Source organism: Hemicordylus capensis, chromosome 1, assembly GCF_027244095.1.
Source record: "Hemicordylus capensis ecotype Gifberg chromosome 1, rHemCap1.1.pri, whole genome shotgun sequence".
NCBI lineage: Eukaryota > Metazoa > Chordata > Lepidosauria > Squamata > Cordylidae > Hemicordylus > Hemicordylus capensis.
In genome coordinates this window covers 82833479-82847149 of record NC_069657.1, presented here as the reverse complement: position 1 = coordinate 82847149, position 13671 = coordinate 82833479, and the positions used below count along the sequence as shown (strand labels likewise).

The following is a 13671-nucleotide window of genomic DNA, read 5'->3' as shown; positions in this document are numbered from 1 at the left end:
TTTGAGATAAATTAATGCACATTTTATGCAAATGAGGGGGAATTTTGCAAACTATTTAGGGTTAATTCACATTTTTCTAGAAAACCTTCATCTCTTTTGTGATTGAACTACATTATGGTTTCTACACACACACACACACACACACACACACACACACACACACACCAGAAGTTTGCAAAACTGAATTTTTAACATATAGAAATGTGTCAGATGTCAGGCTATAAAACTGCACAAGGAATTTTTATAGCACTGCAGAGATGCGCCAGATATATTTAACCTACCTCAATGGGTTGTTGTGAGGATAAAAATAAACCATGATAACTGCTCTGGGCTTTTCTCAGAGGAAGAGCAGGACATAAGTGTAACGTAAATGTAAGTATATGGTAGCATTCAGTGACACTTGTGAAAGGACTTTTTGTGTTGCTCTGCAAAGTTGCACTACCATGAGCAGAAAAGAAACCACCTGATGCTCCCCATTTGCACATAGAAGCACTTAAGTAAGAAGTTGTACAAGGAGTTATCCATTTGCATATATACAGATGTATGCAAGCAGTTGTGTTAGCATAAGAATCAGTCTGGATCAGAGTTGAATTTCTTTGCACAATTTCCTTACATTAGTGCAAGACTAGCCTGGATGCAAACTACAGAGCAAAATTTCTATTTAGTTATAATCTTAAAGGCTATTTGAACTAAGAGTGTGTTTTTCACTTTAGAAAACTTAACATTTGCTTTGTAGCAAACTAAAATTAATCAAAATCATTTAAATAAAAATGTTCTGTTTAAATCAGCCCAATATGGAACATAATTCAACACTTGATTAAAAAACTTTGCCTATTGTGTCCAATTGAGCTATTGCCAATAACATATAAACTAAGCATTTTTCAAGCTGTCTTTCAGAATTCCTGTGGGGTCTTGTTTTCTATTCCTATTTTGCTTTTTCTCTTAATTGCAGCATATTAAGCAACTCCCCCTCATGCCACAAGCCACCTTCAAAAGAACAGATTCAAAGCAATCTACATCAATGCAGATGAAATATGAAAACAAAATACTTACATAGAGTTGGCATTCAAGGAGCAATGATCCACCATCATTTCTGGGAGGAAATCCAACTTAAAAGCAGCCATCACTTCTCTGCTTACCACAAACCACTAACGCTAGATCACTGTCCTGTCGAACCAATTGAACACCACCACTTAAGTTCTGCAGATCTTAACGCACTGATCCACACAATAAACACTCAAGCCACAAGAACACAACCTTGGGGAGACCAGGAGACACCACAAAAACAGGCTGGACTGGAAAAGGAACATGGGGACCAGGATTAAAGGGGGATGTGACCATGTGAAGAGAGACTCAGCTCAGTACACAATGAAAATGCTGATGCACTGGGCTTGTTTTGTGCAATTTTCCCTGGCGAAGCAGTACTGAGTGCACTGTCAGATAAACAGAGTGTCAGATCCATGAAGATAGTTGTGTGTGACAGAGCAGAAGGAACACAAACTAGCTTCATAGAGCATAACCAAGCTCGCTACTCTAACATTGTCAGCATCAGGCCTTAAATATTCCTTCACATAGAAGATCTGCAAATCAAGACATCATTATTCCAAGTCTGAGGCAAGCTAATTTAGTTTATGAGAAGGGGCAAGTTGCTTGAACTCTGGGTCAAAGTACACAGCTAGGCTTAACATGCTTGTTCTTTGGTTCTTGACAATACTTCACTTCAGCTTTGAGCACTGTATCAAAAAATTCATATCTATAAAGATACACATTCCAAATTAAAACCCATGTGAGCAAATTCACTTGCAAAAGGTCCCCTGTATATATTCAGAAATTCTTGTTCCAACAAGTTATTTCTCAGTATGCTACAAAATATGAGGAGCTCATCAACAGTAGCATTTTTCACAGATGCTCCTCTCCAACCCGAAACTCTCACCAAGTTAAATGCTCGCATCCTGATATTATGGTGAAACCCTTTCTTTCAAAAATTAAAAGCATTAAAACAAATTAATCATTTTATTGTTTTTATTCAATTGTTTCAGTTGCTTTTAGCGGTTTAATTTGATTTGGTTGTTTATTGTTTTAATCTTTATCTGTAAACTGCTATGAGAATCTATGAGTGGTGGTATAGAAATCTAGCAAACTGGAATCTTTCCACTTTCTTTAGCCCTGCTTCAGAATCACAATTACTCTGAAGAGCCCTCTTCTTCAGACTTCACAAATCTAACAAACAGAACTATTCTTAACAAATTGTTAGATAAATATATGTAAGTTAATCTTCCTCCATTCACTGGGTACCCAGATACTTAGCATCCTTTTCCATTACACAGCATCTGAACTGCCCGTTCCTCTGTATTCTGAAAACAGAGATCCACCACATGCTGCCAGGAAGCAGAAATATGGTGCAGAAGGTATCATAGGAAAAAATTGTTGGCAGGTGCTTTACATCTATCCACAACAGGCCTGCTCAACATTGGTCCTCTAACTGTTTTTGGACTATAACTCTCACAATTCCCACAGCCACAGTAGCCAGGGATTATGGGAGTTATAGGCCAACATCTGTAGGAGGGCCAAAGTTGAGCAGCCCTGATCTACAACCTTGCTATAACCCTCAATCAGTGACTTTATTCTATTATAACACAACCCAAAATGACTAAAAGGAATTAAAAACCCCTTCACTGGATCATTCATTTTTTTCATATCAAGTTTAAGCTCAACAGTATCTTCATAGCTACAGAAAATTGTTGCATATTCTCAAAGTCAGTTCCCATGCTTACTGAATGTACCAGTCCCCATTTAGTTCCAATTTATTTGTCTCCCTGTTAGCCTCTTCAGTTGGTTTGGCTTTCTGATCAAGCTATAGTATTTTGTTCCTTCTCCTACACTGGCACATAAGACAGTATCTTTAACTATTCAAATATCTTGAAAGAAACTTCCTCACACATTTCAAACTGACAAATACATAAAATTCAGTTTAATGTTATGTATTTGGCAGTGTGAAGTGTCATGACACCCAGTTAATAGCTACATAAGAACAGCCCTGCAAGATCAGACCAAGCATCCATCTAGTTTCCAGCATCGGTCAGATACTTTCTGGGATCTCAGCAACAGGACAGGAAGACAGCCTTTCCCTTATATCCCCCCAACCCCCAACAGGTATTCAGAGGAATACCATTTCTAAATGGAGATTCCATATAGCGATCATGGCCAATATCCACTCAATGAATTTGTATAATTCCCTTTTAAAGGCATTTAAGCTTGTGGCCATCACCACTTCTTGTGGCAGCAAATTTACTAGCGAAGTGCCTGCCAGAACAATGAATTGAATTTACTGTCCCAACAACAACAAATTCTGGAGATGAAGTATGCTTGCTTTATATTTTCCTTTCTAGGTCAAACAATACTTACCTGACTATAAGATGACAAATACAAACATACACAAACGTTTTTAGCTCCATGTGGAAGATGGGAACACTGAGAACCAAAGTTGAGTTTTCAAACAAGGTAACCACTTCTCAAGTAATAATGCATTTTTGTGGATTGTGTAAAAATGTTTTAAGCTTTCCAACAGGAGAAGAGATTTAATTTTTAGTATAAGTTGCAATACTTTTAATTTATCTCAAAAAGACAACCTTAAAAATCAACCACATGATAACCAAATTAAGAGCCACACCAGAAAGGAAGGCTACCATACTTGAGAAGTCGTACCATTTGTTTCAGCCACCATAAGTGGTACAGCAGGGAAATGCTTGACTAACAAGCAGAAGGTTGCCGGTCCGAATCCCCGCTGGTATGTTTCCCAACAGTTATATTAGGCAGCAGCGATACAGGAAGATGCTGAAATGCATCATCTCATACAGCACGGGGGATGGCAATGGTAAACTCCTCCTGTATTCTACCAAAAAAACCCACAGGGCTCTGTGGGCGCCAGGAGTCAAAATCGACTTGACGGCACACTTTACCTTACTATTTGTTTACAACCCATCATAGGAACATAGGAAGCTGCCATATACCGAAACGGACCATTGGTCTATCTAGTTCAGAATTGTCGACACAGACTGGCAGCGGCTTCTCCAAGGTTGCAGGCAGGAATCTCAGCCCTATCTTGGAGAAGCCAGAGAGGGAACCTGGAACCTTCTGCTCTCCCCAGAGCAGCTCCATCCCCTGAGGGGAATAACTTAGAGTGCTCACATGTGCTCTCCCATTCAAATGCAACCAGGGTGGACCCTACTAAGCTAGGGAGACAAGTCATGCTTGCTACCACAAGACCAGCTGCCCTCTCTATCATCTTTATGGGTTTTTTAAAAAAACACACCATAACACTCAATCTTTTGAGGTGTATAAGTTATTTGCTGGAGGATTACAAACTTAAGAGTTGATTAATATGTTATCCTCAAATGGAGAAAAGGGTAAAGTGTGCTGTCGAGTCGGTGTCGACACCTGGCAACCACAGAGCCCTGTGGTTGTCTTTGGTAGAATACAGGAGGAGTTTAACATTGCCATATGTTTACCATATGAGGTGATGACTTTCAGCATCTTCCTATATCGCTGCTGCCTGATAGAGGTGTTTCCCATAGTCTGGGAAACATACAAGCGGGGATTCGAACCAGCAACTTCTGGCTTGCTAATCAAGTCATTTCCTCGCTGAGCCATTAGGTGGCTCCAAATGGAGAAAGGGGAGTGTGAATTACAGGTTGTCAGTGGCAATCGCCTTCCCAGCACACATGGTTCCATATATCTGTGGTTGGGACATATAGACCCGACTCCGGTATCACATATCCACAGTTTTCATCACGTGGATCCATTCATATATGGTCATACTCTTCCTGCATGTGCTCATGGGTAGTGAGTAGAGTTTGTAGGAGAATGGAGGAGGGATTTGCTGTGCGTTTGTGTCTTTTGCTTTAAAAAAAAAAATTTCAAGAGCATTTGGCAGCCTTTGGTATCCTCAGGGAGCCACTGAGAACCTTTAAAAGCAATTGCTCTAGAGCTTTTGGAGCCTTTTTGTATGTTTCCGTCGAGCCTCTGTAAGCCTATGAGAGCCTTTTCTTTGCCATTCCTGTGGAGCTTCTTAGAGAAGCCTCTTGCAGCACTGTGCAGCCCTGGTAAAATCATCTATCTATCTCTCTATCTCTCTATCTATCTAATTTAATTCATTTCTATATTGCCCAAAATGCAAGTTCTCTGGGAGGTTTACAAAACAATAAAAACAGATGTCACTGGACACCTCCGATTCAGACACTGTAGTAATTATGGGGTCTAAATCCAAGCCGGCCCGAATATGAGAGATTTTATCCACAAAGAAATCATTAAACACATCACAGCAGGTAATAGATGGTTCCAAATTCTGATTCAATGGAGGATGGGCACTCACTAGCGCTCTCACAACCCTGGACAACTCCGCTGGAAGTGAACTTACAGATGCAATACGGGCTGAAAAGAACCGCTTCTTTGCCACCCATATTGCCAGAGCATAGATCTTCAAATGTGCTCTATGTTGTAATCTGTCAGATTCGAGTCGAGTCTTCCTCCACTTGTGCTCCAGTCATCTACCTTGCCGCTTTAGCCCCCATAGTTCTTCTGTATACCAAGGGGCCAATTTTAAAGCAGGTCGGATATATAAAATATAAAATTATATTTTTAAATTTAAAAATCAAAATAAAAGAATTAATTTTAATCTTGGTAATTAGTTGTAGTGCTTAGTTATACTGTATGACTGTTTAATTGCAATTAAAATTTTAATTATCCACTGAAATATTTTTATGTACAGTACCCATTAAAATAGATTTTAGCATCAATTGAAAATTGATTTTAATACTATACCCATCAAAAACTGATCTCAAGTACGTACTGTAGCCATCAAAAATTGATTTTAAGTATCCACTGAAAACTGATTTACCTGTATTGTATCCATTGAAAATTGATCTAAAGTACTGAACTCATCAAAAATTGATTTAAGCATGTATCTATTTAAAATTAATTTTAATTGCTGTATCACAATTCTTTCAATTAGTTTGCACAATAAATGTACTGCACCGTACATCACTGTACAAGTGTTTCCTTCCTCCACAGTCAAAATGAGCAAGTACACAGTGGAGAGCTCTGCTGAGGGGAGTAGGAAAAGGTTTTGCAAAATGTTGCCCTTGAGCGAGAAGGTCAAGCTGCTGGATATGTTGGCTTGGGGCACCCGTTGCACACCATTATGGCATCAATGAGTCAACTGTCCGTGCCATAAAGCAAAGTGAAGCCAGAATACATGCTTGCATGGTGTCCTGCATGTTACGGAGCTTGTAGGTGGCGTTCCATCCCCACATGGAACAGAAGGAAAATGCACTCAGTTTGTGGATTGAGGACCAAGCCCAGAGGAACATGCCACTGAGTGGATCTGTTATCTGTGAGAAAGCACTGTGGCTCTACAGGCAGTTTGCGCTGGGAGGCGGTCAAGTGGCGAGAACATCTGAAGGTGCTGAACGTGGCTTCCACGTGAGCAAGGGCTGGTTCAAAAGATTCAACCACTGTTACAGCCTCCATGTCAAGCTGGCAGGGCAAGCAGCAACAGTGGACCACAAGGTGGCACAAAGATTTACGCCTGAGTTCCAGCGACTGATTGAGTCCAGAGGCTACAGACCAGAGCAGGTCTTCCATGCTCATGATACAGGCCTGTTCTGGAAGCAAATGCCATCCCACTTCTTCATAAGCAAAGAAGAATGAACTGCTCTGGGTTTCAAGGCAGCCAAGGACTGTCTCACTTTGCTCATGTGCGGCAATGCTGCAGGGGACTGTGTGATTAAGCCCATGCTTCTGTACTGAGCACAGAACCCTTGTGCCCTGAAAGAATAAAAGCCAGCTTCCCATCTTCTGGAGAGCCAACAGGAAAGCAGCAGTTTTCTCTGACTGGGTGAGCAACCGCTTTCTGCATGAGATGCAGATATCTGGCCTTCAGAGTCCTCCTGGCATTCAGAGGTACTTGACAATGCCCCTGGCCATACTGAGACGCTGCAGTTTGCAGACCCAAACCTGAAGATCACCTTCTGCCACCCAACACCACCTCCTTGATCCAACTGATGGACCAAGTTCTGATCGTGACTTTCAAGTCCTATTACACTCACCACACTTTCAGGAGGATGCTGGATCTCGGAAACTGATCCCTCTCTGTCAATCAATGATTGCTGGAGGAGCTACAGCATCACAGACTGCAATGAGAACATTACGGTATCCCTTGCTGAGATAAAATCCCAGACATGGAAAGCAGTTTGGAAGTAGTTGTGGTCTGGGGCAGCCACCTCTTCATCTGATGCAGCCGTTCCCTCAGTAGCTGATGAGGTGGAGTGGATCACCAACCTTGCGCACACCATTGGTGGAGAAGGCCTGCAAGACATTCAGCCACATGAAGTGGAGGAACTCCTCCAATTCAATCAGGAGGAGTTCACAGAAGAAGACTTGGAAGACATCACCTAGGCAGTTCCTGAGAGTGAGGGGGAAGAGAAAAAAGAAGAAGAGAAACTCCCCAAGCCCCTCACCACAAAGGGGCTGTCTAAGGTTCTGCAGCTGGCAACTGCCTTGGCAGACAAAGCCTTTGAGATTGATTCCCGGATGGAGCACAACAAGAAGTTCAAAAGGCAGCTTGAGGCTGCTTTGCAACCCCACTACAAGGACATCAACCGGGCTCTACACAGCAAGGGGAAGCAGACGGCCATCACCATTCTGGAAAAGAATCATTGGTAGACTTACCGTGAAGGGTTCTTTTTCTGGTATGGGGAGGGCATCCACAATGTGACAGGTATTATGTTACATTCTGCATGCTTCAAGACAGGACCAATAGAATTCAAGCACGTCACCCATCTACTTGGCAACTCCCTCTCCAGCGCCAGTTCTGTTCTGTTGAGTGAAGCTGGACCATTGCCAAGAAAATTTTTTGCTCTAGATATTAATGCACAGTTCTGAATAATTAAAGTTATACTTGTCAGGAAAAGAGTAGAATCAGTGGAATACACAAAGTAGGAAAAAAGGCATAGGAAAAGTAAAACTATATTCCCTGGGAGTCGCCCCTCCACCCATGAATCGTCACAGACATCCGCGGGAGGGTCGGATGCCCTCCCCATACCAGAAAAAGAACCCTTCACGGTAAGTCTACCAGTGTTTCTTTTTCCAAGGTATGGGGAGGGCATCCACAACATGACAGGACGTACCCAAGCTATTCAGAAGGGAGGGTAGCGGATGTTTACACCACCTTTTGCAATACTGTCCTTCCGACTGTGGCCTGTGCGTCATAGAAGGATGGTATCTTGTAATGTTAAAAAAAGGGCGAAGCCGATGACCAAGTTGCCACCTTACATATTTCTTCTAAAGGAGCCCTGGCTGAGAAAGCTGCTGAAGCCGAAGCACTCCTGATGGAATGGGCTGTGATACCCTTAGGTGCCGGCATATCCAGAGCTTCATATGCCAATACAACTGTCGCTCTAATCCAGCGGCCCAATGCAACACTTGATGCCTTAGAGCCTAAAGAAGAAGGTTGAAAAGAAACAAAAAGAGAATCCGACTTCCTGAAGTCCTGTGTTCGTTTCAGACAGATTCTCAGAGCCCTCCTAACATCCAAGGAGTGCCAAGTCTGCTCTTTCGGATGTTTGGGTGATGGACAAAAGGATGGAAGAACAATGACCTAACTCCTATGGAACACTGAATTAATTTTTGGAACAAATGTGGGGTCTAATTTTAAGACTACCGCATCGTTTTGAAAAATACATAGTTCATCCCTTACTGACAAAGCTGCCAACTCCGAAGTTCATCTAGCAGACGTGATCGCTACTAAAAATAACACTTTGGAAGATAACAATTTTATCGAAACTGAGCGTAGGGGCTCAAAAGGCCCCTTGGTAAGTGCGTTCAAAACTTTATTAAGATCCCAAGTGGGAAACCTGTGAAGTGGTGGAGGGCCCAAGTTGGTCACTCCTCTAAGGAAACGCTGAATGTGAGGGTGAAGATTAGCAGACCCTTGACTCGCTAAGTCCAACACTGACGCCAAAGCAGATGTTTGTCGGCGCAACGTAGAGGGGCGTAACCCGTTCTCCACACCTGCCTGAAGAAAAGCTAGGACCTCGGAAATACTAGCTGAAAGAGGAGTTACACTGTTTTGCCTCCCCCAGGTACAAAAGGCCATCCAAGTTACCTGATAAATTCTTTTGGTAGATTCCCGTCTAGCCGCCAAGATTGTGTTTTGGACTGGACGGGAATAGCCCCTGGCCTCTAGCGCTTTCCGCTCAACCTCCACGCGTGAAGATGAAGCCACACTGGGTCCGGATGGCACATGGGACCCTGAACAAGGAGATCATCCCTCAGAAGGAGAGGCCACGGTGGTCGAACCGTCAGAGCTATCAGGTCCGAAAACCATGGCCTGCAAGGCCAAAAAGGAGCCACAAGAATTACCTCTGCTGCCTCGTACACCAACCTGCAAAGCACCGCCCCCAGAATAACCATCGGGGGAAACACAAACAGGAGACCTGATGGCCAGGGGGACACCAGGGCGTCTACCTGTTCCGCATTGTGACACTGATGTCTTGAGAGAAACCGGGGAACCTGATTGTTCCGTTGAGATGCAAAAAGATCCACCAGGGGAAGGCCCCATTAGTTGGAAGACGTCGGGATGTAACGACCATTCCGCTGGGTCCAGCCACTGGCGACTCAACCAGTCAGCTTGGACACTGGCTGTTCCGGACAGATGCTCCGCCGAAATAGACTTTAGATGTGATTCTGTCCACTGGAACAGAAGGTTTGATTCCTTCATCAGAGCCCGAGATCTCGTGCCTCCCTGATGGTTCACATGAGCCTTTGCAGTGAGATTGTCTGTCCTGACAACTACATGCTCCCCTGCCACAAGTCTTTGAAAACAAATGAGAGACAAGCAGACCACCTTGAGCTCTAGCTAGCTGATATTGAATCGTAGGTCTCTCTGATTCCATCTCCCTTGGGCGTGTTGAGACAGGCAATGCGCTCCCCACCCCGATAGGCTGGCGTCTGTGGTTACAACAATCTTTCGAGGTATCTCCAAAGGACGCCCTGCTCCCACTGCTGGGGACAGCCACCAACGTAAAGATGACTTGACCTTTGGGGGCAGTCTGACCAGCCTGTGGTTCCTTTCCATGATGTCCTGTTGGTAAGGGAGCAAAAACCACTGTACCGGTCTGGAGTACCACCTGGCCCAGGGTGTGCACTCCAAGCAGGCTATCATTAGGCCTAAAATTTGAGCCAGGGACATCACCGTCCCCTTCCTTCTGGATAGCCATGGTCTGATGGACTTTGCGATTTTCATCTGCCGCTCTGGTGGCAGGGATACAGTAGCCCTCTGTGTGTCGAATAACACCCCGAAATGTTGCAGGAGTTGAGATGGCGGTGGCTCTTGGCCTGACTGATGATGAACCCATGGCTTTCCATGATGTGAACTGTGCGACTCAGGTCCCTGGTCGCTTGCCTGTAATTGAGAGATCGAAGAAGCACGTCGTCTAAATATGGATAGGCATGAATGCCCCCTGACAAATGTGGGCAATCACCGCCACCATGAGTTTGGTGAAAACTCGAGGAGCTGATCTCAAGCCGAAAGGCAGGGCTCTGTACTGGTAACATTGTTGGTTGTAAGAGAAGTGTAGGTACCGACGAGAAGCTGGGTGAATCGGAACGTGAAGATAAGCCTCTGATAAGTCGATGGAGGCTAACCAATTTCCCAGGTGGATAGCAGCCTTGATGGTTCTTAGAGATTCCATCTGAAAGCTGCGTTTTTTCATGAACCGATTCAGCCGCTTCAGGTTCAGTACTGCCCGCCAGGAGCCATCCCTCTTTGGGACCAAAAAGAGCAAGGAAAAGACTCCGGTACCCATCTCTGTCAGTTGAATCGACTGTATAGCCTTGATATCCAGTAAATGTTGGACGGCTTGGTCCATAAGGATCCGCTTTGTTTGGACTTTGGATACTGGTATTTCGAAAAAGAAATCCGGAGGATGAGAAATCAGATCTATCTTGTACCCCTGTGACACTGTTTGCAATATCCACAGGTCTGAGGAACTTTCCCCCCATACCGAGGCAAACTCCTGTAGTCTGCCCCCCACAGGAATAGAGTCACTGCTTTCGGTTCCATCTGGAAGGCCTGTGAAGGATCCTGGTCTATTCTTGGAGCTGCCTCTGTTTTTGTTTCTCCAGGATTGACACCAAGGTTGTCTGAAGGAAGATCCGCACTGGTCTCTGTAGCCAACATTTGGGAATCGATTAAACACTCTGAAGGAACGAAAGGAACCCTGGTTAAAGCTGTTCCCTCGAAAAGGTCGTCTTATGTCCCCTCGACCCCCTGGCATGGCTTTTTTCTTACCACGGGTATCCACCATAATTTGTTCTAGTGATTTCCCAAAAAGCTTTCCTCCCCTGAACGGGGTGGCTGCCAAAGCCGACTTGGACTTAGAGTCCATCCTCCAATGTTTAAGCCATAGTCCCCTGCATACTGCCACCCCGGCTGCCATGGACCTTGACGCGTGCTGCATACAGTCAACGCTAGAATCTGCCATTAGAGCACATGCCCTCGCAATCTTGTTCAAACCTTGACGCAGCTTGACATTTTCTGGTGGAACCAACTTGGCCAGTTCCTTGGTCCACAATATGGATGCTCTGGCGAAGACTGAATTGGTTGTTGCTGCTCTAATCACAGTAGCGGAGGCCTCACGTGCCTTTCTCAGAAGGTGGTCAGCCTTTTTCTCCTCCGGTGCCTTCAGGAATTCATCACCTTCCTTGTTCAGCAGGGCACCGCTTACCAATTGCGCAACAGGCGCATCCACAACAGGCACAGCTAGGAGGAACATAATATCAGGTGGGAGTGAATAAAGTTTTTTAGGAAAAGATATGGCAGGCTTGTGTGCTACAGGCACACCCATCATCATCAGTTTTATTACGGCCATTGGCCAGCAAAAATAACAGCAATAAACATACTCAACACGTCAATAAAACAATGCTAAAACACAATATGACAGATTACAATCAGTAATAATAAATTATTTAAAAACAACAGACAACTCTCGCAGTTAGGCACTTAATAGGGACCTCAACCTAATGGTAATATAGAAAAATTTAGCCACAACTGCTGTAGTCCCAGGGCTTGAATCCGCGAGGCAGTAATAAGTATAAAAGAGATCACACCTTCCGGGAAACTTGAGTAACAGGGGGGAAATGAGTTCTTCTCTAGCATCCCGATACAAAGCGCAGTACAACAGCACATGGGAGACAGTTTCCAGAAGGCCAACGCGACAAGGGCAGAAAACCGCAACAGGATTATCTTTTGCAAACCTCTGTTCCAACAGATAAGAGGGCAACACATTAAACCGGGCCCGGGCAAATGCAACCCGAAATTTGGAAAAATGCAGCGGCGTTAAGTAACTAGCACCTCTATCTCCCCAGCATGGCTTCCGCAAAGGTAAATCTTGCCTCACCAACCTTTTGGACTTCTTTGAGAGTGTCAACAAGTATGTGGATCAAGGTGATCCAGTTGACATAGTCTACCTGGACTTCCAAAAAGCTTTTGACAAAGTTCCTCATCAAAGACTCCTGAGGAAACTTAGCTGTCATGGAATAAAGGGACAAGTACATGTGTGGATTGCTAACTGGTTGAAAGACAGAAAACAGAGGGTAAGAATAAATGGAGAGTTTTCACAATGGAGGGAAGTAAGAAGTAGGGTCCCCCAGGGATCTGTACTGGGACCGGTGCTTTTTAATTTATTCATAAATGATCTAGAAGCAGGGGTAAGCAGCGATGTGGCCAAATTTGCAGATGATACCAAACTCTTCCGGGTAGTGAAATCCAAAACGGATTGTGAGCAGCTCCAAAAGGATCTCTCCAAACTGGGGGAGTGGGCGACAAAATGGCAAATGCTGTTCAGTGTTAGCAAGTGTAAAGTGATGCACATTGGGACGAAAACCCCCAACATCAAGTATATGCTGATGGGATCTGAGCTGTCGGTGACGGACCAGGAAAGGGATCTTGGGGTTGTGGTTGACAGCTCGTTGAAAGTGTCTATTCAATGTGCAGCAGCTGTGAAAAAGGCAAATTCCATGCTAGGGATCATTAGGAAGGGGATTGAAAATAAAACGGCTAACATTATAATGCCCTTATAAAAAACTATGGTGCGACCACACTTGGAGTACTGCGTACAATTCTGGTCACCACATCTTAAAAAGGACATTGTTGAACTGGAGAAGGTACAGAAGAGGGCAACCAAGATGATCAGGGGCCTAGAGCACCTTTCTTACGAGGCAAGACTACAACACCTGGGGCTTTTTAGTTTAGAAAAAAGACGACTGCGAGGAGACATGATAGAGGTCTATAAAATCATGCATGGCGTGGAGAAAGTGGAGAGAGAGAGATTCTTTTCCCTCTCACACAACACTAGAACCAGGGGTCAATCCATGAAATTGATTGCCAGGAGGTCTAGGACCAACAAACGGAAGTACTTTTTCACATAACGCGTGATCCACTTGTGGAACTCTCTGCCACAGGATGTGGTGATGGCAAACAACCTGGATGGCTTTAAGAGGGGTTTGGATGACTTCATGGAGGAGAGGTCTATCAATGGCTACTAGTCAGAGGGCTGTGGGCCACCTCCAGCCTCAAGGGTGTGCCTCTGAGTACCAGTTGCAGGGGAGTAA

At 44.3% G+C, this 13671-nt stretch overlaps 1 protein-coding gene across 6 annotated transcripts in view; it reads right to left on the bottom strand.

Annotated features, from left to right (window-relative positions):
* The window catches only part of CELF1 (CUGBP Elav-like family member 1), an 81354-nt gene that overhangs the window by 41720 nt on the left and 25963 nt on the right, over window positions 1–13671 (bottom strand). For 4 of the 6 annotated variants that reach the window (XM_053259899.1, XM_053259992.1, XM_053260081.1 and 1 more), the window contains exon 2: window positions 1054–1167. The exons of the other annotated variants lie outside the window; for them this stretch is intronic. In XM_053259899.1, the coding sequence (XP_053115874.1) occupies window positions 1054–1124 (71 nt within the window). In that variant the 5' untranslated portion in view covers window positions 1125–1167. The remainder of the gene's footprint in view (window positions 1–1053; window positions 1168–13671) is intronic. 6 annotated transcript variants of the gene reach the window in all.